Raw genomic sequence first — 26,507 nt, 5'->3', positions numbered from 1 at the left:
TCCTACCCTCTACTTTCCTGATTCCGTGTTGGCCATGGCTATCAGGAACCCTGGACATCGCAACCTTACATCAAACCTGGAAACAAACGATCAAGTTGTCGCTGAACATCCCTGGATCTTTTCTTAGGGTTTCTCTTCAACTTCTTCTTTCTCAAGTTTGAGATATCAAAAAGGTCCTCTTCAATCTCTTTTATGGACAGCGTAACAGAGAAAGGCGGCTTCCTTTCCTTCTTCTTTGCCGGTGCTCCCACTACTTTCCTCGACTGATCTCTAACAAGATTCTCAGGCTGATCGGTAGTCATTGTCTGAGTCGGTTTAGTTTCGATCATCAACACATTCAAAGAAGAAGATGCTTTGGAAGCCGTGGAGGATTAATCACTTCCTTTGTCCGAGCCATGATTCGTCGTTGCATTTGCATGGGAGTGAGTAGCAGGATCATCCTTAGCCTTATTACTATTCTTGATACGAATCTCTATAACAATCTTAGGTCTTTTATTATCTGATTGTGGTGGCTTTTTCTCTGAAAAGTCAGCTTCCTGAAACTCCATTATCGTCGGTTGAAACGGCAATCTTGTTGGACAACTGCTGCAAGTGAATGGAAACGTTGGAAGCCATAATCTTTGTGTATAGACTTTAGACAATTTAAAGCCAGGGCATACTATTTATCCTATAGTACAATTCTACCTGCATTATTTATCTTCTACTTGGTCTCTTTTATTTAGTTTTATATATAATTGAGCACTTAATGAATTTTTATGTTTATTTTTTTTATTTTTAATTAGAGAATAAAAGTTTTTTTTTCCTTCTGTCCACGGGGATGGATGTGTCATTTTCCAATTCATTTAAATAATAATTTAATCAGTGTCAATTTTTAACAATATTCTTCAAATTAATCAAAGGATTCAGCTATAATTTCCAATCACCATGTGAAACATTTTTTTAATAAAATTATTTTTTCCATCTCAAAATTTATGTACCTTTTTTTTATGAATAAAATTTAATTTATTTAATATTAGAATTTTATTTTTTTATGAAATGGAAATTTTATGGTTTTAATGTAATAAAATTTTAGATATTAAAAAGACACATAATTTTGAGAAATTTAAAAGAAAATATTCAAAACAATCGGATAAACAGAAAACTATAACTCTTCAACGCTAGATATATTTGTTCGAAGATAAAAATAAAAAGCATATGGCCTATAAAAAACTACGGTCGGCTCGGCTCAATAGTTTCCCGCCATTTTCAGCTTCTCTCACTCTCTCTGCGAAACTAGGGTTCTGTAATTCCATGGTGTGATCCAATCATCAGCTAGGGTTTCAAATTGATTTCGATCTCTCCTAAATTTCCCCATGCCCAAAATCACAAATATAATTTACAAATGACTGATTAGCTCGCTGTTCCTTGTTCTTCCTATGGAGGAACCTCGCGTTAAACGCCTCAAAATTTCAAGGTCTGGACACTCTGCTTTTATGCTTTTAGTCGCTAGATGCTGTATTCTTCACGGTGGTCGAAAATTGGGGTTTTTTTTCTGTTAAAATTTTCCGTTATCTTTTCTTTTGGGTGATTTTCAGTGTCACGATTGGTTGCCGAGAAAGCGTGGGAAAATGTGGGAAAAAAATGATCGGAATTAAGAGAAAAATCGGGACTTGAATTCTGAATTTTGGTTTGTTGTTGATAAGAGGAGATACAAAACGTTTTTGACTTTTGACTTTTTGTTTTTTTTCTCTGTTTGTTTCGTGGGAAAATGAGGGTAGGAAAAGAAGGGAAATTGCGAGAAAGTAGGGGTCTTTAGGATTTTTGTTTCATTTATACGTTCCTTATGATCACATTTCGTGCAACCATGTAATAGGCTGAATGGATTTTTGACTTTCTCGTTTCTTTTTTCTTTCAGGGGCGAAGATGACTATCTGCCTGGAAATATCACTGAGATTGAGCTTCATAATTTCATGACCTTCAATCACTTGGTATGCAAACCAGGGTCACGATTAAATCTCGTCATAGGGCCAAATGGTTCCGGTAAGAGCTCTCTTGTATGTGCTATCGCACTTTGTCTTGGCGGTGAACCTCAGGTTGGTATTGTTTCATTGATTGTTATCCCATATATTTTATAGACTGTAAAAGACTGTGGTGTTTGATTTGTGCAGTTGCTTGGGAGGGCCACAAATATTGGAGCATATGTGAAGCGTGGGGAAGAGTCTGGGTATATTAAAATTTCCTTGAGGGGGTACACTGAGGAGGAGCAAAGCACCATTGTCCGTAAAATAAATACACGCAACAAGTCGGAGTGGTTGTACAATGGTTAGATGTTTAATTCTTGATATTGCAGTCACTCTCCACCAGAATACTTTTGGTTGATCATGGAATATTTTTATTTTTCATGGTTAGGTTTGATTGAAATCATAGAGCTTTGAAGTCAACTCTAGGAACTACTTGTGCATAAATTAGTTAGGTTTCAATATATCTGTGATTTTTCCTCTTGTTTCTTGTAAATAAGGATCTTTCATGGCACAAACTTTTCTCTCCACTATTAGTGGATTGGCTGGTGACTGACATGATTTTTTTAGTTAAATTCCATGGATATTATTTAGGTTTCCTTGTATTCAAGGTGTTCAGTATGTTTTTCTTAAGGGCTTTCCTGTCATCTTGTATACATATTTTTTGTCAAGTTTTTTTGTTTGTGTATGGTCCCAGTTTCTTATAGATTAGTTGCTTGGGAATCTCTCTCTCTATTTATGAAAGAAGCTACCTATTGGGTATTAAAGGTTTGATTTAGCATTCTGCTTGTTAGAAAAGAGGAAAAATTTTAACATTTTTTTTACTTGCAGGCAAATCTGTGCCCAAAAGAGAGATACTGGAAGTAATTCGAAAATTCAACATCCAAGTCAACAATTTGACACAAGTGAGTTTTAGAACTTACAATTTGGAGATTACATGCGTTATCTTTCTTGGCTTACATACATGACTTACTTTGCATATCTGATGTCTCCGTATGACATAAATTCGGTGATTTTGAGCTTATTTCCTATAGAGCTTGTTTTATCTGAACCTGTTAGTCTTAGTAGTTTCATATCAACTTTGCCTATTGTATAATTTCATTGGGCAAAAAGGACAATCTTCAAATCTGTCTTTTGCGATGTTTGTCAATGAAGTGTAGGGTTTTGGTATCCATAGAGGAGGAGAGTATGATCATATGGATATTGCACTATTGCTTTTTTGCATGAGGTTGCTCTATAAGTGAAAAAGAATAAGTTGTTGAACCTGGAGCCAAAGCAAAAGACCAATAAAGGCATATAGATTATTATCCATTTTTTACTTTTATTTGTTTTTTATGGAATGGATTATTATCTAATGCTGGTTCTACCTGCATAGTCTTCAAAAGAGTCTCCTAATATGGTCCTAACTTTCAGCCTTTTTGGCATGAAGTGGCTTGAAATGATGGACTTAATATCCAACTTAGAGGAGTTCACCATTGCACTTTAGGTATTTCTTAACCATCAGGTTTTTATGAACAGCAGCCTCTCTATAACATTTGAATTATATATGAAATAGTCAGCCTCGGTCTTAAACAAAAATACATAGTCATTAAAATATACCTCTTTGTCCATTCTGACTTTTTTGATTTATTATCATGCTTTTTAGTGAATGCGGTGTAGGTGTGATTTAAATTATCTCTTTTGCCTCTCTCTATCTAGTCCTTTTTGCCCTCCCATATTTTGTCCTACCGTATCATATGTGTAAAGGGTGATGGATATTTAATGGATGCAAAAGAAGTTTTTTATTCAAATTTTAGCAATATAGAAGAGCAGTTCGTGCTTCTAACTAGTTTGAGATTTACACTTGGTTCCAAACTTGTATTTCCTTCACTGTTTGTTAGATTTAAAATTTTTGTATTGTCTTGGATGGGTTGTAATTTTTTATTTATGTTATGCAAGTATCTGTGTTTTTTTTCTCTTTTTTCTTGTTACAGCATCTGCTTAAGTGTTCAATCTCTTTATGTTGCTTTTTTTTTTTTGTTGTGTGTGGTGGGGGGTGGGGGGTGTTGTTCTGGCATAGTTCTTACCGCAAGACAGGGTCTGTGAGTTTGCCAAGTTAACTCCCATTCAGCTCCTCGAAGAGACTGAAAAAGCAGTTGGTGATCCTCAACTCCCAGTGCAACATTGTGCTCTTGTTGAAAAAAGCTGTGAACTGAAAAGATATCAAAAAGTGAGTTCAAACTGTCATTTTCCTGGTGTCATTGATTTTATGAAGCAATGTCTTTGAACTTCACCCAATTTATTTTAGGCTGTAGAAAAAATGGGAGAAAGTTTGAAACAGCTGATAGCCCTTAATGCTGAGCAAGAAAAAGATGTTGAGCGTGTACGCCAAAGAGATGAACTTCTGGAAAAGGTTTGCCTCTTGTCTTAGTTATTATTAACTTAAGTGCTCCATGTCATACTGATGCCTTTTTGTTGTAAATTTTAGGTTAATTACATGAAAAAGAAATTGCCTTGGCTGAAGTATGATATGAAGAAGGCTGAATACCTTAAAGCCCAGGAAAGGGAAAAGGATGCAGAGAAGAAGTTGGATGAAGCTGCAAAGATACTGAATGAATTTAAGGCGCCCATTGAGTATGATGACTTGGTTCTTATGATTGTATTAATAACTTAAATATTCATTTCTCCTCCCATGCAAAAGATATTGCTTGATAAGAAATACTTACAACTTTTATTGTGGATTGCTGTTCACTTCACGCGTGTAGACATTGTACGTTTAGGCTGCATTTCAGGCCTTAATTTGCATCAGTTTTTGTTTCAAATATTTTTCTTCTGTTAGGAAGTCATTCCAATGTCTTTATGAAGAATAGTGATCACTAACAAAAGTAAATGACCACGGTTTTGTTTTGTTAATAGTACGTTCTTTATGAAAATTCATAGCTAACTAATTTGAATCTTGATCCTGAAGATTTCATTTGTCTGCTACATGCCCATAACTATTGACTTTGACTTTTTACTCCTTTGAGCACCTTGTTTATTGCTATACTTCCTGTAATCATGGTGGAAGTTTTAATCAGTAAATTGATGGTTGCAGAAAACAAAAGCAGGAGAAAGCAAAGCTTGATCATAAATGTAAACACATTAGCAATCTCATGAATGAAAATGTTAAGAAACGTATCGATCTTCTGCAGAAAGAAAATGAGGCGGTGTGTTGAACTTTTTATATCTTTTTTGCAATTTTTTTTATGTAGTTGCATGAATGGTTGTATCATGTATATTGATTTAATGAGTCATTACACACTTTAGGCAGTGCAAGTGCGAGGTAAATACAAGGAAGTGGAAGATTTGAGGAGAGAAGAAGACTCTTGCAAACAAAGAATATTAGAGGCTGAAAGGAAACTTGCTGCTGCTGAACAGGACCTTCAGAACCTGCCTGCATATGAGCCTCCTAAGGAGGAAATTGTGAGTCATATTAATTGGCTTTTTTTGTTATTATTTCTTTGCAATCCCTGAGCCTGAGGTAGCTTGGTATTGCATAAACTGGTTGTAAACCATTACTTATACATAACAGACTTATATGTTCTTGAAAGTTTATGATAAACTATAACAACCTCTGTCTCAAAATATTAATCTCCTTTTACAATGCACAAAATTTGAGTGGTGTAGTTGGTTTTGGCATGGCTGTAGCCTTTTGCCCTCAATGATTGGTTATGTTTTGTCTTTTTGTGATGATTTATAACAGAGTGAATGGGTGCAAGAGTAAAATAAAGAATAAATGATTATCTACTTTTGGTAAATAGGGAAATATTTCAACCAAATTGGAAATATGAACTAATTCTTTTTTGGGACATAGGGAGTGTTAATTTACTCTTTTATACAGCTGAGATTATAATTAGAAGACATGTCTGATGTAATGGCTTACAAGAATTTGGTAGGATAATTTAACACCATGTTTCACTTTTGTCTAAATATTTTACTGATGTTCCTTCTGCTGTATATTTTTGGCAATTTTAACAACTTGCCTTCTGATTTTGAGCAAAATTCTTCTCACCAGGACAAATTAAGTAGTCAAATTGTGGAGCTAACTTCTTCTGCTCGTCAAAAGATGCAGCAGAAGAAGGAGAAGGAAAAATCTCTAGGCCAAATGAAAACAGCCCTGAGAAACTGTATGGATAGGTAGTTTTTAAGCAGTTAAAGTTCTGTTCATATACTTTTTAAAATTTTTGAACTTCTTTTGTTGATTTCTTTGATATTTCCCCTTTTTGCAGTTTGAGAGATATGGAGAATACAAACACCAAACTTTTACGTGCTTTACGGAATTCTGGTGCAGAAAAGATATTTGATGCTTATGAATGGGTTCAACTGCATCGCCATGAACTGAACAAGGAGGTTTATGGCCCTGTATTGCTTGAGGTACATGTTTCATGGTTCAGATTATTGTATTTATTGCTAATAATAGCAACATTTTTTGCTGACTACGTAAATGCAAACTTAGGTGAATGTCGCAGATCAGGTTCATGCTAATTTCTTGGAAGGTCATGTTGCTCACTACATCTGGAAAGTATGCTCTAACGTTATTGTTTTTTTTTATTATTATTTTTCTCATATTTAACAATAACAAGTTGAGGTTTCAAAATTGCAGTGCTTCTCATTTTTGTTCATTGTGAGTTTATTTATGTCAACCAGATGCTAAGAGTCTCTGTTGCTTCTATTGCATTCGACATATATTTACTTTGTCCTGTATGAGGTTTATGCCTGTTGCCCATTTCACTGTCCAGAGTCCTTAGTTATGCGAGGAAATTGGCTAGAAAATGACTGGAGAAAAAATCTGGTAGGCAATGATGCATGGTAGTCAAGATCTTCTGCATTAAAGTTTTGACCAATTTAAACAAAGGAACTTAGTAAATAGAGTGCAGTGCTCATTCATGGGCCAAAAACGTACCATATTGACATGAATGCAAGGGGTTGCATATTGATGCTTTGTTCTAAAGCTTTCCCTGATGGCCAAAATGCAGTATGTAGGGCTGTAAATGAACTGTGCAAATCCAAGTTTTGACTTGTTTAGGCTGAGCTCAGCTAAATTTATTGAGCTTGAACTATAATTGAGCTCAACAGCTTAAGTATTTTTGAACATGGCTCAGCTTTGTTAAGTGAGCTCTAAGCCGAACATGATCCCTTATTGAGCTCTTGGCTTAAGCCAAAGCAATGGCTAAACCCCAAAGAACTTAAGGCTTGCAACTCAAAGTACAATGGATTAAAAGTCCAACTGTAGCTTGCCAACAGTAAGCCAGAATCATGGGCCAAAATGGGTCTTGATGTTAAATACGTGCAGGACCCCTTCAAAGGTTCAAAGAATGTGCTGGGGAGGGGCTCATTAGATGCAGCCTCCTCCTTTTACTTGTTTCAACCGGCATTGTGGGATTGACAGGGGAGAGAAGTTTTCTTCTCTTTTTGCGTGTCTTAAAACTTATAATGTCTCCATTTTTAAGCACACAACAAATTTATTCTGCAATTATATATTGTTCAAAAGATAATTAATGATTTATAATCATGTTATAACTATTTTTCTGTAATATAAAGATTAAATCACAATTTGAATTGTATTAAAGTATGTTAATCTTTAAAAGGTCAACTTATTACGAATATAACAAACTATTATCGAGCTTGTTCATAAATGGTTTATGAGCTTGTTCATGAACATAAAAAAGTTGAGCTTACTGATGTCCAAACTCTGTTCGTTTATTATTGGAGCTAAAAATATTGTTCAAACTTGTTTGTTAAGCTTCATAGACGAATCTAAACGAGCTCTAATTGAGCTTGTTTATTAACTGTTCAACAGACATTCACTTTTAGGCCTAGCAATATATGTTTTAGCACAGAGTGATTAACGGTTACTTCCAGTAATTGGGCTCAGTAGGATTGCGGAAAAGAGAGCTATTTGTCATTTTCAGCATGAAAAATTGTGAGGGTGCTATTTGAGCAGAATTTTCTTTTAGGCTAACTGCTAAATTATTTGCTAGAAATAAATTGATGTCTTTTTAAGAATTCAAGATTGTGGCAGAGGTTGCATGGGTGCATTCTCATGCAAAGTCTGGTAGACTGGGTCTAGTGGAAGACTTTCGACTATCACACCTTTTGAGAACATTCTCATTTCTCATATCTATTGTTAGTTGGCATGGTAGTCTATGCTTCACATATTGTGATTGAAGACTAGGAGCTGTTTCATCCACATACTGCTCACAAATCACTATGTGATATATAATTAAAAGAACTATCAATTTTAGAATCAGATTTTTTTGTTTGTATCATTTGGTTGATTTTTGACTTGTGTGATGCTTTCTAGATTATTCCAACACTGGACTCCTTAAGATATGGAATCCTGCAGATTGTGTAATAAACTTAATAAGAGCTACTTGCTCAAAAAAGAAAAAAGTGATCTTTGGTTCTGAAATATTCTACTATCTCCAATTTTCATAATTATTATCCTTAGAACTCCCTCTCTCTGTTGCTCTTCCTTTCCTTCTTTTCTTTACAGGTTATGCAGTAAGGATATCATTTATCTGGTTTCTGTATTCATCTTGTATTTTTATTTTCATTTTTTTCAATAAAGTGCTGCATTGCTTATCTATACAAGACTTTCAACATGTGAAGTAAATTTTACTGTTTCGTGGGAAACAACAATCTTCTGTTTATTATGTTTACTTTTCTTTGATTTGCAGTCTTTCATTACTCAAGATTCCAGTGATAGGGATTTTCTAGTAAAAAACCTACAGTCATTTGATGTTCCCATTTTAAATTATGTAAGAGATGAATCTGGTCGGAAAGCACCCTTTGAAATTTCTAAGCAGGTACCTGTCAGTTATGGCCAAATTCAATATTTCATCCAAGCAGATCTTAGCAAGTTAATGTTTGTTTTGTGTTTTCTGTTAATTGGGCAGATGCATGAACTTGGCATCTATTCCCGGCTTGACCAAGTTTTCGATGCTCCCACAGCTGTAAAGGAGGTTTTGACATCACAGTTTGGTCTGGAGCATTCAGTATGCCTTAAACTTCCTTGGTCAACATATATTTTTCAACTGAATTTTTAAAGATGTAATTTCTAATACTGTTTTCTTGCTTTTACTTGCTTCCATCAGTATATTGGGTCTGACAAAACTGATCGGAAAGCTGATGATGTTGCTAAATTGGGAATTTTAGATTTCTGGACTCCTCAAAACCACTATCGGTGGTCTGTTTCTAGATATGATAATCACATATCAGGAACTGTAGAATCTGTTCGTGATTCGCGTCTTCTACTGTGTGGTATTTCCTTTCTAACCATTCTCTAGATTGACCTTAAATCTATGAACTTGGATTTTCTGAGCTGCTGATTCTTCTTTTTTATTTATTTCTCTCTTTTTAAGGCTTGGATACCGGGGAAATTGAAAAACTGAGGTCCCGAAAGAATGAGCTTGAAAACTCTGTAGCTGATATGGAGGAAGGCATAAAATCATTGCAGATTCAGCAAAGGCTGTTGGAAGATGAAGCAGCCAAACTTCATAAACAGCGTGTATACTAAAAGAATAAGAGTTTCTTTTCATTGCTTTTTTATTTTATCAGAATGTTATATGCTGAGTTGCTGACACATGAATATGTCTTTTGGATTGCTTTATGTTGTGATTTTGTATGCACAACTTGGAATAAAATTGAGTATTAAAAGTATGGTTGTCTTGTGGAACTCATCTTTCCACATACATCTAACTCATACTTTCTGCAGGAGGAGATGATCAATATTGGGAAAAGGGAGAAGCAAAAACGGCGGGAAATGGAAAGCTGTGTTGGTAAGTTCTGTATTTTCATCAGTCGCCATAGAGAGTTTCTTATTCCTTCTCCTCATTTATATACAATGAATGTCTATACAAATGTGACTATAGAACAAAGGCAAAAAAAATTAGCATCCTTGGAGGAAGGTGTTGACCTGGAAACAGCCGTGGCTAAGCTCATTGATCAAGCTACGAGATCTAATGTTCAGCGGTTTAAACATGCAATTAAAATTAAGGTGAAGATGCCTTTCAAGCTCATGTTTGGTGTTGATCTTTCCATGTCATTGTTTTGCTGTGCAGACAATAATTGGAAATTGTGTCAGAAACAAATTACAACTTGGCATTTGTTGTGATGTAATATATGTGCATTGAGTCAATTACTTTGTTCTTAAATTCTTAGTTCTTTCACCTTTTTGTTTTAACAGGATTTACTTGTCGAAGCTGTTTCCTGCAAATGGAGTTTTGCTGAAAAACATATGGTCTCCATTGAATATGATGCAAAGGTATCTTTGGTGAAATTTACACGAGTAACTTTATTTTCTATTGATTGGGTAAATTACACCTGTAGTCTGTGACCCTTTTACAAAGTTTATTTTTATCTGTGGCAAAATTGTCATGTGTCCTTTATTTAAATGTGTCAAAATCAAATCTCCGCCAGTCATCATAACAAACTTGACGGAATCCACCATGTGTTGGCCATTTGGCATGTGCATATTATCTTATAACTCTTTTTCTATTTCTTTCTTTTATTTTCTTTTTCAAAATTACTCTGTCCTCTCTCAGTCACTACTCTCTCTCTCTGCCTAATCTCCCTGCCTCTTCCATCGCCCCAGCCACCATTAGCTGGTGGTGTTGCCAGCATGGCTGGAAGCTCTCCAGCTCTCTGTTTTTCTTCTTTTGTCTTTTTTTTTTCTCCCATCCTTGTTTCTTCACCTCCCCCCCCCCCCTCCCCCCCCCGCATGTAGTGTCTCTCTCTCCCTCTCCATTGTTTCTTTTCAAATCTATTTGTCTCAGCACTGCATCTACCTGGCTGATGCTAGACCAGGAAAGATGGCCTGGTTTGGTGCTTCCCCTCCCCCAGTTGTTTCTTCGTTTTCTCTCTGAACAATTTCTATTTGTGTTTCTTTCTCTGTTTTCTCCTCTACTGCAGGATTCAGTTGTCCAATGCTTAGGTGGTTACTAGATGGCTGGATTCAGTGCTTACCCTCAACTTTGTTCTCTCTCTCTCTCTCTCTCTCTCTCTGTGTTTTTCGTAAAAGGGGCAATCTGGATTTCTTCCTATCTCACTTTTGACATGTGGCATGTGGACTTGATGTGGCAATTTTTGTCAAGTCTCTAATGTTTGTTTGACATTTGGCTTTTTTATAAAACTTGTAGGCAAAATATTTGAACTTTCTTTTTGTTTTGTCATGGATGGGAATGAAGCTTTGAAAAAATCAAGGACTGCAAGTATAAGTTACCCTTATTGATTGAATGTTATGGTATATCTGATTCATCAATCCCTGGTTTTGTTGGCTTTGCATGCAATGTTATAGATTAGAGACTTGGAAGTCAATCTCAAGCAGCATGAGAAGTTTGCTCACCAGGCTTCACTGCACTTAGAGTATTGTGAGTTATTTACTTATTTTTGTATAATCTAGACTCTTTAAATGTAATTAGAGATTCATCTCTTGATAGAAACTCGTTGCCTTATGTATTTAATGTACAGAACTGTCTTATTGCATTTTACTAAAAATAGTTCCAGGCTGCTAGAAATTTTCAGATTTCATTGGTGGCATGCTCAAATGCAGATTTACTATTCAGAACTCTATTGCTTCTTCCTTTGTAGAAGTAATCTTTTTTAAAAAATAAAAGTTCGAAAAAGTTTACATTAGTGCATTCCTTTGCAAGACTAATGCTAATGTAAATGTTTCAAATAGTGAGTTCTTTGGGTGGATTTAACTTTTTCAATTGATGGGATTATTGTATATCCCCATGTACTGAGGAAAGGCTTAGTTTGTTATTGTTCTTGTTGAATGGATTTTAGTATATACAGTTTCTTTTCTCGTGTATAAGGAATATTTTTTATAATTTAATATCCTATATACTTTCTAGCTTAGATGGTCCCGACGTGCATGTACTTTTGGCTCTAATGATTTGTGTTGACTGATAATCTAAAACCAATGATTTGCTTATATGCTTTACAAGGATATACTGGAGTAATATGTTCAAGAATCTCCTGGGAGTTTTTATCATGGCAAATATTGTCTTTTAAGTACTGACTTTTTCCAATTTTCTTTTTGATAAGGTAAAAAAGATGTAGAGGATTGTCATCAACAACTGTCAGCTGCCAAGAGGCATGCTGAAACAATTGCCATCATTACTCCTGAACTTGCGAAGTTATTTCTTGAGGTTTGTTTTTGTTTCAAGTTGATGTAGAACCAAGAAAATTAATTATTCCCTGTGAATTTCTGGTGAGAAACTATTTTTCTGGCTTGGAAATTTAGATGACTAAAAGTTCACTCAGTTTACAGTGTTAAATTCATCACAAATTCACAATTGTGATTCCAGGCATGAATGGAGTAAATCCGCATAAAAGCAGTTATGCAGGACAATTAAGAAACAAGTTTGGCTCAATCCCAGGAGAATATTGGTTAACAAATGAACTATATGTGCATGTAAAATTGGACCTTAGCTAACTTTTTATGTGTATCAAGCTTGACTGAGCATGGATTGGGACTGAAATATGCAATCAACAAAACTGCTTTTGTTATTCTGTCATTAGGTTAGATGATGAGTTGCATATTTTAAGGCCTCAGCTAATTTGGATTTTACAGTTTTCTGGCTTTATTTTATAAATAGGAATTAAAAATGATGAAGACTCTTCTTTTGTGTTTCATGTAATTTTTATGCGTGTCAGATGTTCATTTCAAAACCTCTTTTGGAGCACTAGCTTGTATCATCAGTTCAACTTGAATTCTTTGTGCTTTTTTATTCTTTAGATTTTTTTATTTTATTTAATTCTTCCATGTTTACCTGAAGATGCCAACTACAATTGAGGAATTGGAGGCTGCTATACAAGACAATATTTCTCAAGCCAATTCTATTGTCTTCCTAAACCGGAATATATTGCAGGAATATGAAGATCGTCAGTGTCAGGTGTTTTTCTGATATCTTCTTTTTTTTTTCTTGGTATGTTACTGAAGTCTTATCCGTAGTGCATTAATATCACAGATTGAAACCATATCTGCGAAACTGGAAGCAGATAATAAGGAACTACAAAAGTGCTTAGCCGATATAGATGCCCTGAAGGTGGGATAATCTTCTTGCTTCTTGTTGTAAATAGGACTTGCTGCATTATGAAAGCAGATTTTGTTACTGCTTCCTAGTTTGTGGTAATGATTGATTATGACCATGTGAGGCCTGAAACAGAGACATCCATTATTTGGAATGTGTGTCTAAAGGAGACTTGACAGTTGGCTTTCTATAACATGTCTCACCTCCTATTTCCAGCTGTCTTCTCTCGCTCCTGTTCCTTTTGTTTTCATTCAGATTTCAGTATTTTCTTCAATGAATTTTCAACTTTAAATTGTTAACAGTCTGATCAAATGGTCCAGATAATTCAAGAAGTTCTTTGTTTTTTCTTTATTGCAAATAAAGAAACTGGGTTTTCATCTTATGCTAAGTTGTCTCCTCTCAATATCCTGTGTAGCCCTAGTGCATGGCCACTATTACTTGCTTTTGTTTGGTTGTTTATTTGCCACTTTTTTGCTTAAAGATGTGTTTAACACAAAAATAGATACTAGTAAATTTGAATTTTTAAAAATTTAAAACTACTTTAGGAGGTTATCCTGCTTCTTTGGATGAATAAATTCACAGTCATAAAAAATAGATAAATAATAAATGAAGTTTTATAAATATTCAAATGCATGTTTTTACTTCTAAAAGAAGTATGACTTTACTTTATACAGAACAAATGTCTTTGTATGTACATTATATTTAAATTATTTACTCATCTTTAATCAAATATGGTTTTGGTTTTATCATTTGCTGTTGGCTTTTTGCAACTCTTGAAGTAGTGAAAGCAAATAGCGAAAACAAGTATAAAAAAGAGCCTTAATCTTTTCCTTCTGCAAATTTATCTTGTTATCATTTGCTCATGAATTTGTCTCTTTTAAAGCTGTCTTGTCTCTTCAAGTTAATATTGTTTCCCATGAATTGATTATTGACTTTGGTTAGCCATCTAATGAAGCTTTTAAAGGCTTACACCCTACCTTGTGGGGAAAGGCTTGGTGGTGTTTTTTTTTTTAACTACTCATTCCTCTGTTGATTCTAAAACAATTTGGTGGTTATACCATTATTTTTTGTTTTTTTCTGATGGTTATCTCAAATTTGTTTCAATACCTCAATTAGATCTTGTCACTTACATGCAGGGAAATTGGCTTCCAACATTGAGAAATATTGTTAATCAGATAAATGAAACTTTCAGTCGCAACTTCCAAGAGATGGCCATTGCAGGAGAAGTTTCATTGGGTATCATATATTATTATCTTTTAGAGAGTTCATTATGTCCTGAGCTGTGGCTGCCTTTTCTGACTTAATGTTTTCTTTCAGACGAGCATGACACCGATTTTGATCAGTTTGGAATACTTATAAAAGTGAAGTTCAGGTGGGTTTCTTATGGCTTGCGATCAGGTTTTTACACTATTAAAAATAAAATATGAGGTTTTGATGTTTTGGTTTTTGAGTGATGTCAGGGATATGTCTGCTATATGGGATCATTTATAATTTGAACAAAATTTTTTGAACATAAGAGCTAATTTTTTAAAGGGTGATATTTGCAGTATTGGCAGATCTATGTAATCCATAAACAACATTACATTAAAGGGTGTTGGCATTTGCTATTCATGTGCTCATGACTTATGATGTCTGGTTTTAAAATTGCTGAATGGAATATTGTCTTCAAGGTTAATATTTTGAACATAATGGCCCTAATGCAACTTGAAGATTTAGTAAATGTTAGACCTTGTGTTTTTTTCTGCCTGGGAATCCATTCACCAATACACAGTTCTCATCAAGGTCACTATGGCTTAAATTCTGGGGTGCTTTCTTGATTGATAGAGATGCTGCCGACTCGAGAATTCTCCATCTAAGTTTCTCATTGGCAAGCAAATAACAATGACTCTAGTGTGATGTAGTTTTATTAGAAATATATCATAAAAAGGACATCGTTAGTTGCGATTGTGATTCCAACATTCTGTACTTTTGATCACTTTTTTGCCAGTTGGACCGGAATAAATGAAAACTGAATGACTCTACCTCTACCCTTGCTTAATCCATAATATATTAGAGTTAAACTGAGCCCTTTATGAAGTATAACTTTGTCAAATACCTATTTTTTGAGATTGATTCTGTATATTTCCCTGTTTGTAATAATTTGTCACTTGACAATTGATAGTGAGAGAATAATTTTTTTGTTTTGTTTATGGGTCTAGGTGCAGTGTAAGTTATATGTCCATGGTATCTTTTACTACTTTGAGTTTTGTAATATATGACGATGATTCCAAGACCATGTTATTTTCTACAGTAGAATTGCAGATGTGATTTATGTTTCTGTAATTTTATTGCTCTTTCTTGATTTTTTATTATCCAATCAGACAAACAGGTCAACTTCAAGTACTCAGTGCTCACCATCAGTCTGGAGGGGTATTCAAATTCAAATTCGTTTATTCATGAATGTGATTTGGAAACGCATTTTCTCACTGCAATTTTGAATTTCGCCTTTGTAGGAGCGATCTGTTTCAACTATTCTTTATCTTGTTTCTCTACAAGATCTTACTAATTGCCCCTTTAGGGTGGTTGATGAGATTAACCAAGGTAAGCACCAATCAACTTCTACACTGCCTTTTGCAGATATGTACTGCATGAAAATTATCATGGTTGATTTTTCTTCTTTCTTTCTTTCTTTCCTTCTCCCAGGAATGGACCCCATAAATGAAAGGAAGATGTTTCAGCAATTAGTAAGAGCTGCCACCCAACCTAACACACCACAGTAAGAACTAACATTGGTGGGAAATGTTATTTCTTTTTCTGTTTTATTTGTAACTCCCCTAGTTTTCTGACCATGATTTGATTAAGGGTTGTAAAGCTTACATTACAAATGCAGTTGTCATAGAAAAGGCTTTACCACTATCCATGTACTCATTGACTTGTGCTAAGTTTATACATTGAGGTTGATCATAATAGGTAACAAAAATGAAGAGAGACAGAATAGGCTGGGAATCAGATGTTCAAAACAGATGATTTTGCAAGCATAAACTTGATACTCCTATTTAAAACTTTTCAGAAAGTTGGCCTTAAACTTAGCTGAAAAGAGAAGGATTAATGTAGTGGACCAACTAGTTTGGATTAATGCTTGATTGAGTTGGGGCTGATAAAAAATAGGTGCACATTAGTAAAGTCCAGCTTCTTACTCTTCCTAGTCCAAGGCTTAGTAGATACTGCTGATACACCAATTGTCCTACTCTTTCTTTTTGGTACTATGGTAAACTTTTCCTCTGTCTAGTAGATTGTCAAATGTTGACTGGTTTGAAGGGATATGTACTAGTTGCTTCTAATTCCGAATATGTGAACTATCTAATATTCTTACAGTTTGATAGAAGCAAGGTGTGTGTTCCATCTAGGTTGCTTCTGCACTATTTATAGTGGCTTGAAGTTTTGTTCCTATATTGTGGCAGGTGTTTCCTACTTACACCGAAGTTGCTACCAAATCTGGAATATAGCGAGGCCTGTAGCATTCTGAACATAATGAACGGTCCTTGGATAGAGGCACCCTCTAAAGGTAAAACACCAAACGTTGAGTATATGAAATTCTGACGACACTTAACATATTCATATGTCCATGCATGTTGTTTCAAGCAGTTTGGAGCAGTGGAGAATGCTGGGGCACCATTGCAGGGTTAGTGGATGAAAGTCGATGCTGAAATATCCATCTCTACTGAGGATAGCTGGAGTGGAATATTTATCTCAAAGTAAGATAGGACAGGGGAGATCACAATCCATTGTTTGGTTAAAGCGAAGCTGTGTTTTCTCTTGCAATTGCAGGTTTTTGGAAAACATTTCTGCTTCATTGTTACCAGCTGTATAATATTTGCTCTTTTGTAAAGTTGATTTCTGTCCGAAAGTAATATATGATATTTACAAGGCGGCAAACTTCCTTGCCGTGGTATCCATGCTTCCTACAATATGTAAAGCTTACCTAGCTAATTGTGTTTTACGGTTTAACTGAGCAGGGTTTAACTATTAGATTTTAGATGTTGAGATGTCAATGAGTAGAATACTCGTTACTTTTTAAATATAGTAATGATTTATTCGGAGGATAAGATTCTTTTACTTGATTATAAGGCATTTTAATCTTATTTAATTAGATTGAGTGATAGAAAATATCTGATTATAAAACATTAATTGATATTTTTAATTACATTGAGATTTTTGAAAAATCTTTAGAAACCAAAGATATTTAGAGTACAATGTGATATTGAGCTCCAAATGAGAATAAAATGGTTGCTAATACGATCCTCTAAAACCATGTGGTATTAGCAATTTCAGCATCTCTTAATATTTTATTTTTTGAGAATTTTTTGCGGTATTTGTATTCCAATCATGAATTGAATTTTCATTTTTCTTTTGTTTATTTGATTTACCTTGTAAAATATAAAACTCCTCGGACGTTAAATTGTTACTTTTATCGCATTTACAAATTAGTGAAGCATGATTTCTATTTACGTTGTAACTGTTTGAGATACTAAAAGCAGAGCGTAGTATAAATATGAGGGATTATGCTTAAATTATTCGAAACTTCAAAAGAAAAGACTGAAATAATGATAAGCAATAAAATTTTATAATTTTCAACTCTTTCGTCATTTCTTAAATATTAATTACTAAATACTGAACAAGAAAATAAAAAGGCTTACAAACTAACTGGTCCAAAACTCAGCATGATATAAATGGACTGAAAATCCAAGGCCCAGATTCAAAATGACGCAATTCTTTCAAAACCCAAGGCCCAAATTTAAAAGCCCATTTCTCTTTTCGGTTCTCTCTCTGTCGGGGGCTTAACTCAGTAACTCACCTCACTGTTCAAAGTTAACAAAAACAAAGAAAACACTGATTGTGGGTTTCTCTTTCTCTCAAAGTCCGCCCCTTTGGACTCCATTTTCTCGGAGGGGGTTTTGTCATTTTTCAGCTAGGAAAACAAAAATGAGGAACCTTATTCTGAGACGATTCATCCAAACAACTTCATCGTCTTTGTCTCGTTCCTCTACCTCCAGATCCACTCTTCCTTTCTTACTCTCATCTCGACGCGTAAGTCTCTTTTGTTTTCAATTTATTTTTTGCTTCTTTTTTTTTTTTTTTGTTGATGTGGGTCGATCTCTGTTGACATGAACGTTTCTATCTTTTGATCGTTTGAGCATTTGGGTCTTTTAGCTTAATCTTGATTTTGTTTCTTTAGATTCTCTAGCTGGACCTGAGTATTTGGCATTTGTATTCAACTGGAGCTGCAATGAGCTGACTTTCGCTCTCATTTCATTGATATGAATTAGGGTTTCTGGGAATCTTTAAGCTCTTTTAAATATAGGGATTTACTCAGTTTTTTAATAAAGGGGTTTACCTGACTTTGCAAATGTCAAAAGGGTATTCCTACATTTGCTTGAAATTTAGTGGTAATAATGCTAACATTTTTGCCTTAATTGTTAGAACTTTAAACTTTCAACTTGAAGCTCTCAATTTCGATTTTTGGAGAGAGGGCCTAACTCCGATTGTGTAGTCCAAACTCACTGAGCTTTCAGATGTACCAGAAGATATGCTTACCTTAAATTTTAAATGTGAAATTAGAATTAACAAAATTGTCGAAGATGTAGACATTTTCTTTTGAATATAATTTGTGTAGTAGGAGTAAAATGTACTTGCATTTTTTTTTCTTTGTTGCTCTTTCTAGGTTTAAAAGCTTATTACCTCTGCTTCTTCCTCCCTTTTAGAATAGAAACAGTTTGGACATCTCATTTGTTCATTATATGTTTATAGCAATAAACTTGACACTTTGAATCAACCATAGTCATATCAACAAACAGACCATTGTGCTTTCTGTTATCCTTTTTCTTTTCATCTCTAGGATTAAGGGCATTTTTCTTAAATATCTTCTTAATGTGTTCTTGGTACAATTCCTCCGATTTTTCCTTGGAACAGTGTTAAAGTTAGCTATGTCTTTGCATGCATTATTTGATCTTCAACATGATTGTTCTGTTAAATCCACAAGAATCACATTCTGTAACCGACAATGCATCCATGCTTCAACTTTGATTTTGTCTTACACATTTTTTTGAATCTCAATGTTCATTTACTTATGTGCCTATGCATTTTCTGTATTTTTTCGTGCTTAATCAGAACTATTTGTCACCTAATAGTATTATTTGGTTTTGGATTTTGCAGAATGCAGTTTCATCCCCCTTGGTTGAGGAGGAAGGGGAAAAAGTTGTATTCCCAAGGTAAAATTTTGGTTGAAAAAGACAGGTAGATAAGCTGAAATGATTTTAACTTGCTGACATGATATTCTTACTTCAGTGAGTCAATTTTGGTTCCTTGCTTCCCCTCTCAAAGCTTCTATATTAGATGGGTGTCGCTAATGATCAAGTATACTGCAATTTATTGACACTTCTTTTGGTATGTCTCTGGTGTCTGAATGTTGCCTCCTGGTTTTACCTGTTAAATCAGGAAAGCAACATATATCTTTCCTAACTAGTTATATGTTAAGTGAAACATGAAAGACTGAATTCTTTAAATGGTTTCAGTTCAGCCATTGATTAAGTTCTATGGAGTTTCATTGTTTTTGCTTCTGATAGATAGACATTTTAGGCTTGATGTGTATGTTTGAATCTGATTCATGTCTTATTTTCATGGTAAGAAACATGAAAATGCTAATTGCATAATACATGTGATAGTATGTGATATACTCTGTGCTTTGTACTTAATGGACCTGTACCCTTATCTATCTGCTCTTTGATTCTTTTAATATAGAGAAAGCCCTGGATTTTCTTGTGGACTTAATTGGGCTCTGGCTGGAAAAGGTGTGATTGTGAAGGATAAAGCTTTCCAAAACTTGAAGTCTTCTGAGTTGCAACAGAAAGGTGCAACCGTTTCAGGTAAAACTTTCACTATGTTGAGTGAAATGGCATTTTGTTCCTTTTTATTGTTAGGTGTTTATGATTTCAGGTAAAACTTTCACTATGTTGAGTGAAATGGCATTTTGTTCCTTTTTATTGTTAGGTGTTTATGATTTTCTTCTTTCTTGTTTCTTTTATCAGAATCCTTGTCAGGACTTCCAGTTCATGTTAGAGGAATTCTAGGGGGAGCTTCAGCAATTTCAAAAGCACAATATAGTAAACTTTTGAAGCAGGTAGGTCTTGTTTCGTGGCTTTAATATTTCTGTTCTTATTGTGCCTTTAGTCTTAGAGATAAGAATGAAAACTTTATTGTGTGTAGTCACTAGCCAACTCACTCACATGCATCTCACACACACCTATGTATGTGCATGGTTAGAGAATAGAGTTGGTTCCTTGATAGTCATTAGTAATTTATGATGATGGCATGCTCCTACAAAATGCTCCACGTTTTGTTTACGATGGTAGGCATGATCAATTATGATACTGATGAGAATTATCAAATTCATTATTAGGCTAGGTTGAAGCTTAGTATCTGAGAGGTGCTGGCTGGAAATTTGACAAAATTCGTAAATAAAAATTAACGCTAGTAGTGTCTTTTTTATGGAAAAAAACAAAGAAGCATTAGGTACTTTTTTAGGAGAAACCAGAAAAGGATTATGTTTGATGTTCTTGAAATGTAGAGAATTAGAAATGTGCTAAGATCACACATATTCATGTTTGCACAATAGTTGCTATTTAAAGTTGCTTTTTGAATTTCTATTCCATTGCAGACTGCATCTGCTTTGTTTAATCCATCTATAATTTTTGTTGTTCTATTCTTGATTTGATCAGGTCACAACTCATATGTCATCTGTCTCAGACATTTTTGTCCATGATGGGGCTGTAGGTTCATCACCAAAATTTGATGCTAAAGTTCGTTTGATTAGTGACGGTCCATCTGCTGTATTGAAACTTTCTAATGTTCTTTGGGAGACTCCTACTCGAGCTGTTTCCCATGATTCTTGTCCGTTAACAGTTTATGCTGCTACATCAATAAGGTTTGAAATTTAATGCTTTCTTTTAGTAGTTACCACATAAAAAGAAGATCACAAAACAACCCTGGCTGTCCCCCATTCAAAAAAAAAAAAAAGGTCTAGAACCCAAAATATATTATAAAAGTTCCCATTATCTGAATGTGTTGAAGTGTTGTTACCAATTAGGCCGTGCCTCAGCCTCGTGGTGGAAATTGTACCATTACTTGGTTTCTATTTGCAGCCTTCAGGTTCATCACCCTGTTTCGATGAACTCTAGCAGGACTGATAGTGTTTAAAGAAAGTATAAGATCTAATAAATCATAATATTTCAGCTTTTAACTTTCATTTATACAGTGAGGCTGTGGGGGATGCTGTTGGGCTTGGAGATCAAGGAAGTAATGGATTTATAGCTGCTGATGTTGAGCGTTCTTCACTTATTTTATGTGGTAAAGCATTTGCTGATATAAATGGAACCAAAGAAGCATTAGCAGCCTTATCTGGGCCAGTTATATCTGCACGTGGAGGCCTTCCATTAGCGGCAAGGTAAGAGTCTTTAATCTTCAACTGCTGCTTTGTCATTGTTATTATGAAAGTGGAGTATGTAACTCACATCTTTAGGTTGGAAATTTCAGGCTTCTAGTATCTGGTGATTCTGTGATTCTTTTGTTTGCCCCTGAGAATGCCATTCAGAATTGTGCAGATTTGTTGGTGTCTGCAGATGCAGGTGTTGTCCTTTCCCCTCAAGGTGTTGCACCTTTGTTTCAAACCAAAAAATCCAGTGGCGATAATCTATATAAAATGCCATCTGCTGTTATCCTTGCAACATCTGATAGGTAAAAGAATGAATCAAGATTGTTCAGTTCCTTTTGACAATAATATGCAATGCAATCAGACATTCCCTGATATCAATGTCTTTCTTTCCTTTTTATTATTCATGAAGTATGGCATGCAAGCAAGAGAGATCTTTCTAAATTTGAAGATTAATTATTGAGACAAGAGTTCATTTAACTTAATAGGCTAGTCATCTCACGTCATCTCACTTGATCTGCTTCTCTTAGAACACGTGAAACCAGAGAATGCTAGTTCTCCAAGTTGAGTAGGGAGGTAACAAGTTTTGTAAGAGAAGTTTAAGTTGTTTTTAAGATAAAGGAAAAGAAATATTATTGAGCACTGTTGCCTATAATTATGGCATTGAGTGACTTTCAGCATGTCACTCTTGGTGCAGACATCTTTCTGGCAAAATTCTCAAGATGGTTATGCTTTCAAGCAGATATATATTAACTAGTTCACCCCAACCATCAAATAGAAAAATATTTGTAGTTGCATTGAAATTTCTAAATGTTCGAAGAATCCTTCATGTTTCTTGAAACATAACTCAGACCCCAACACCTGAAGGGGCTTAAAGGGTAGAGACCTCACCTGCTTTTTTCCATATTGTTTATATATGTAAATCTCAGATTCCTTCTCCCAATTCATATCATTTTACTGCTAGTGGTATATCAGTATGGTTTGAACTGGTTGAGTGTTTGTAATTTTCTCTATGGTTCACTCATTGCCTGCCCTGTCCTTGAAGAAATTAATGAAAATATAGTTCCATTTGGCTCCTATATTACTTGTAAATCCTGAAGAATTAGAAAAATTGTACCCAAATTGGTGTAATATAACATAGTTTTCCTGTACACATTGACCTTACTGTTAAAAGCAGTGAAATTTTCTGTGTCCTGCAGTTCTGGGAGCATCCCTTCTGTAGCAAAGCTCTCTCCAGGCCAAGCTGCTTATCAGTTTTTGGCTGGCTATCAAAATGGGGAGTTTGTGCCTGCTTATGCTAAGGGTCCTTCATGTATTGATGCATTGGATCTTGCAAAGGCTCTTCTCTCCAAGGTTAAAAATGAAAATTTACTAGCTTTTGTAATTCCTTTTTTTAATTCTAAGAATATATTATATGTTAAATTAACCATTGCCATCATTAACTGCTAGTTGATGAGCTATCTAAATTGTTTCTGTAGTTAAAAGAGCACCAAATACCAACCTTCCTTGTTAATATCGGTGAAGGAGGAAAGAGTGTTACAGGTAAGGAAAAATCATGAAAATGTTTCTCAATAGCTACCTGGACATTTTTTGTAATAATTTATTGTTTAGGAAGAATGTACTGAATCATGCCCAGGGTTATTTTTAATAAAAAGATAGATTATTCCTTAGTAAATGATCTTAAGGTTCAAATTTAAGTTATACCTCTGCATTTTCAAACGCTAACAACTGCTGAATGGCATAATTGTCTTCTTGGGGTTAGCGAGGTTGACTTCTCTTCTTGATTCTTATCACAGAGAAAGGAAATGAAGAAACAAATAGAATCTATTGCTTCATCTTCATGAATTTTCAGAAAGGATACAAAGCAACTAAGGATTTCTCAAACTAATTTTTATTGCTTTAGGATCTGTCTTCCCATGTTGCTATTCTGAATCACCTCTCAAAGGCTGGGTTTTCAACTATGTAATTATGCTGGCAGCATTTTGACCATTCCTCTAAAATCCTCAGAAAATTATTTTCAGCATTGAGCCTTAATATAAACAAAAGTTTACTATTTTGGTACTCTGCATAGCCTGAAATCTTCTGTTAGTTGCTGTTCCGTTTGCCGTAACCAAAAAGTCTGGAGGATTTTTTTTTTTTTAAGCTGGAGCTGGATAATTCCTGCTTTAAGGATTTGTTTATTTATGATATCTATTTTATTTTTCCTGTTGATTTTGCAGGCAAAGATCTTTTGAAGTTGGTTGGATCAGCAAAGGTTGCACCATTTGAACTTAAAGGTAAGCTATGTGATCCTCTTTATTTGCAACCTTTGCAATTGTTGGGTCCGGTTTTACTTACCTAAATGCAATATTTCAGGTGGAGATCTTCAAGGGAAATATAATGCCTTTTTGTCAGGTAAGTTTCAAGAAATACCCGAAGAATTATCATTCTGAGAGCCAAATCTCTGTGTCTTTCTAGCTGTTTTTGTCCCAAGTAGCAGTTGTAACCTCTTTGACAACAGAAAACACTCTGAACATGTGTATGATTTTTGCTTCCTCAAATAGGATCTGGTATGAAGCACCAGAGAATGAAATAAAGATCCATTTGTATATTTTGTCTTGTTTTAACTCCCATTTTCCAAATTTAATTGAAGGAGTTGATGAAGGGTGGCATCATTGATGAAGCAGTTGTTACTTCTTTTCTTTTCATTTTTCTTTCAAAGGGAGAGAATATCATTTTAGCAATTGTACTTGACATAGCAAGTTATGCAATTGTTTGTGAGCAACTTATGGAGCTTAGATATATGTTGATAAACCCAACCCTTTGTTTTAGTCTTAAGCCATATCTTCTACCCATCTATGCAGAAAGTCAATAGCAGCAGCTGCACCAATATGAATCATTATTATGACTCTCAAACTAGCAACACTTCCTGAGTAAACAAACCTGCAGTTGGATGAACCATCAAAATTTAAGTTAAAAGCACTTTAATGTAAGACTAATCCACTTGAACTAAATGATGTTAAGACATTTTGTGATGTTAACATCCATATGCTTTAAAAATTTCAAAACAAAGAGCTCTAGATATTTACTCTAATGATATTGATGCTTGTGTAGGAAGATAATAACAAAGGCCAGTTGGTTCATAATTCAATTGTTTGGTTCATTGGTCTTTTATAGTATTGAAATGCTATCAAACCTTACTATCATTATTTCCAATTAATAAAATTTTATAAAGTTTTCAATATTTAAAATGTGGATGCATGAGTTCAATTTTCAAATGCTAATCAAGCTCTCCTCTTCGAAGAAATCTTTCACAAACTGAGAATTTAATTAAAACTTTGGGTATCAAGTGGCCTCAAAACCTTTGCCTATACATTCAGGAAAGCTTTATTGGTGGATCTAGTTAATATCAAGCAAATATCCATATATGCTAATATTTAAAATCTTATCATTTCTGTCATTTCTTCTTTTCTAGTATAAGATGTGATGAATAAGAAGGTGATTAAATTTAAGGGGGTCCATTGCCTTCAGAAAGAGGGAGAGATGATGGGTTCCTTGGCTCCACAAAATAAATGCATTGGGTACTAAGAAGTGGTTTCTTTTGTTATTGTTAGGACTTAGGACCCATACTGAAGAATAGATATGGCTTTGCTTCAACTCAACGTCATAAATAGTACATCCCAAGCCAATAATAAAAATAGACATGGCATATTCATACGAATACTTGGTAATTTGTGAGTACAACATGGATTGAGATACAATACCATCATATATTGGGTTATTAGAGGGTCCCTTCTCCGGTTCACCTCAAAGGTTTGACAACCATGAAAATGTTGGTTAGGCAACACTGAGTCTTGTCAAGGGTCCTACTCCCACTCCCACTTCCACTCCTAGCCAAGTGGACTATTTGACTTATTCATTGTTTGCTTTCTTTGAAAATGTCTATCTTATCCAACATGTGCCCAACAATTTATTGTTTAGCCACTCTTTCTTTCTGGGCTAGCTAGATTATTGAAAGAGAGGATACTCTTTTTATCCTCTTTAAACCCTTGTTATTTTTAAGGAAGGCAAATTTTAATGCTACTATATATATTAAGGAAGCACTGCATTGTAGCCTAGAAGGGGCTTTGTTTCTCTCTTCTTTTTGTCCTTATATCTTGTTGTTTAGGGAGAGGAAAAGTGAGGGCTGAGGAGGGTTTTGACCTGACACTGGGTTGGAGCATGGCACCATTGTCATAGGAGAGGAGGAAACTAGGCACAGCATTGCTTTTTGTGGGGACTAGAACCAGACCATGATCTGCCTCTTGCCCTTCAGGCAAAACTTTGGCACACTCATCAGGCGCTCTGAACTTCTAATCAAAAATTTCCTTCTGAAAAGCTATTAATTTGTTTTGGCCGGTTGAGTTCAAGCTATAAAAATATATATATTTTTACACTTCTAATAAATATGAGTCGAAGCTTCTTTTAGTTAGTTTTTTTCTTTCCTTTTTTTTTTTCAATTTATATGTTAAGTGTAAACACAGATTCCCTATAAAAGAATATACCAACATTTTTACTGCAGAGAAGTTAAATATAAAGGGTACATTATTAACAACTTTTGTTATTATATGTTTTTTTATTTCTTTTATCTTAAATTTTTTTTTTCACTGCACCCTTGTTTGCTTGCTTTTTAATTAGTAGATATTATATGATAATAACTTTTACTGCTTGCCTACAGTCAAAGCTTTAAAAGCAAGTAGCAAAACCAAAACTATACATTTAAATAAAAAAAGACAAAACAGTGAAATTGTTTTTTTTTTCACTAATATCAGTTTAAATATGATGGTTCTGCATATAAAAAAACCAACTTAATTGTGATTTTTTTTTACCATTTATGTAAGTTAAATTTATTAATTTTACTATTCAATTTATTAATTAATCCAAGTTTAGGTTACCCTCGCAATAAAGAGTGCAGATGACGGCTCCAGTCGGCACTTTATTTTTAGGTTTACAGAGTACTTTTGTTTTCAA

At 34.5% G+C, this 26,507-nt stretch overlaps 2 protein-coding genes across 2 annotated transcripts; both read left to right on the top strand.

Moving 5' to 3' along the window:
• LOC18599560 (structural maintenance of chromosomes protein 5) lies at positions 1,180–17,149 on the top strand. Its single transcript, XM_007029574.2, has 30 exons — positions 1,180–1,453; positions 1,895–2,072; positions 2,148–2,301; positions 2,829–2,902; positions 4,057–4,206; positions 4,285–4,389; positions 4,465–4,610; positions 5,071–5,182; positions 5,283–5,438; positions 6,031–6,152; positions 6,245–6,389; positions 6,472–6,537; positions 8,696–8,824; positions 8,915–9,013; positions 9,113–9,278; positions 9,380–9,525; positions 9,733–9,796; positions 9,890–10,014; positions 10,204–10,281; positions 11,314–11,386; positions 12,066–12,169; positions 12,800–12,916; positions 12,992–13,069; positions 14,191–14,290; positions 14,372–14,426; positions 15,415–15,463; positions 15,547–15,634; positions 15,737–15,809; positions 16,495–16,598; positions 16,679–17,149. The coding sequence occupies exons 1-30, from the start codon at positions 1,416–1,418 to the stop codon at positions 16,738–16,740; spliced, it is 3,156 nt and encodes a 1,051-aa protein (XP_007029636.2). The 5' UTR covers positions 1,180–1,415; the 3' UTR covers positions 16,741–17,149.
• On the top strand, positions 17,897–24,180 carry LOC18599561. Its single transcript, XM_018122196.1, has 11 exons — positions 17,897–18,121; positions 19,247–19,302; positions 19,832–19,956; positions 20,119–20,210; positions 20,809–21,014; positions 21,345–21,533; positions 21,623–21,823; positions 22,718–22,871; positions 22,997–23,060; positions 23,738–23,794; positions 23,874–24,180. The coding sequence occupies exons 1-11, from the start codon at positions 18,017–18,019 to the stop codon at positions 23,948–23,950; spliced, it is 1,326 nt and encodes a 441-aa protein (XP_017977685.1). The 5' UTR covers positions 17,897–18,016; the 3' UTR covers positions 23,951–24,180.

The sequence above is a fragment of the Theobroma cacao genome, chromosome 5 (assembly GCF_000208745.1).
Source record: "Theobroma cacao cultivar B97-61/B2 chromosome 5, Criollo_cocoa_genome_V2, whole genome shotgun sequence".
Classification (NCBI taxonomy): domain Eukaryota; kingdom Viridiplantae; phylum Streptophyta; class Magnoliopsida; order Malvales; family Malvaceae; genus Theobroma; species Theobroma cacao.
Note: the sequence above shows the minus strand (reverse complement) of the source record. Positions and strands in the feature narration are given on the sequence as shown.

What these genes read in the sequence shown, in the direction of transcription:
- LOC18599560 (XM_007029574.2), top strand. Translation starts at nt 1,416, where the DNA reads ATGGAGGAACCTCGCGTTAAACGCCTCAAAATTTCAAG. An exon ending in GTCTTGGCGGTGAACCTCAG is followed by an intron (nt 2,073 to 2,147) that starts GTTGGTATTGTT and finishes TGATTTGTGCAG; the next exon opens with TTGCTTGGGAGGGCCACAAA. An exon ending in GAATTTAAGGCGCCCATTGA is followed by an intron (nt 4,611 to 5,070) that starts GTATGATGACTT and finishes TGATGGTTGCAG; the next exon opens with AAAACAAAAGCAGGAGAAAG.
- LOC18599561 (XM_018122196.1), top strand. Translation starts at nt 18,017, where the DNA reads ATGAGGAACCTTATTCTGAGACGATTCATCCAAACAACTTCATCGTCT. An exon ending in GAAAAAGTTGTATTCCCAAG is followed by an intron (nt 19,303 to 19,831) that starts GTAAAATTTTGG and finishes CTTTTAATATAG; the next exon opens with AGAAAGCCCTGGATTTTCTT. An exon ending in GAAAGGTGCAACCGTTTCAG is followed by an intron (nt 19,957 to 20,118) that starts GTAAAACTTTCA and finishes TTCTTTTATCAG; the next exon opens with AATCCTTGTCAGGACTTCCA.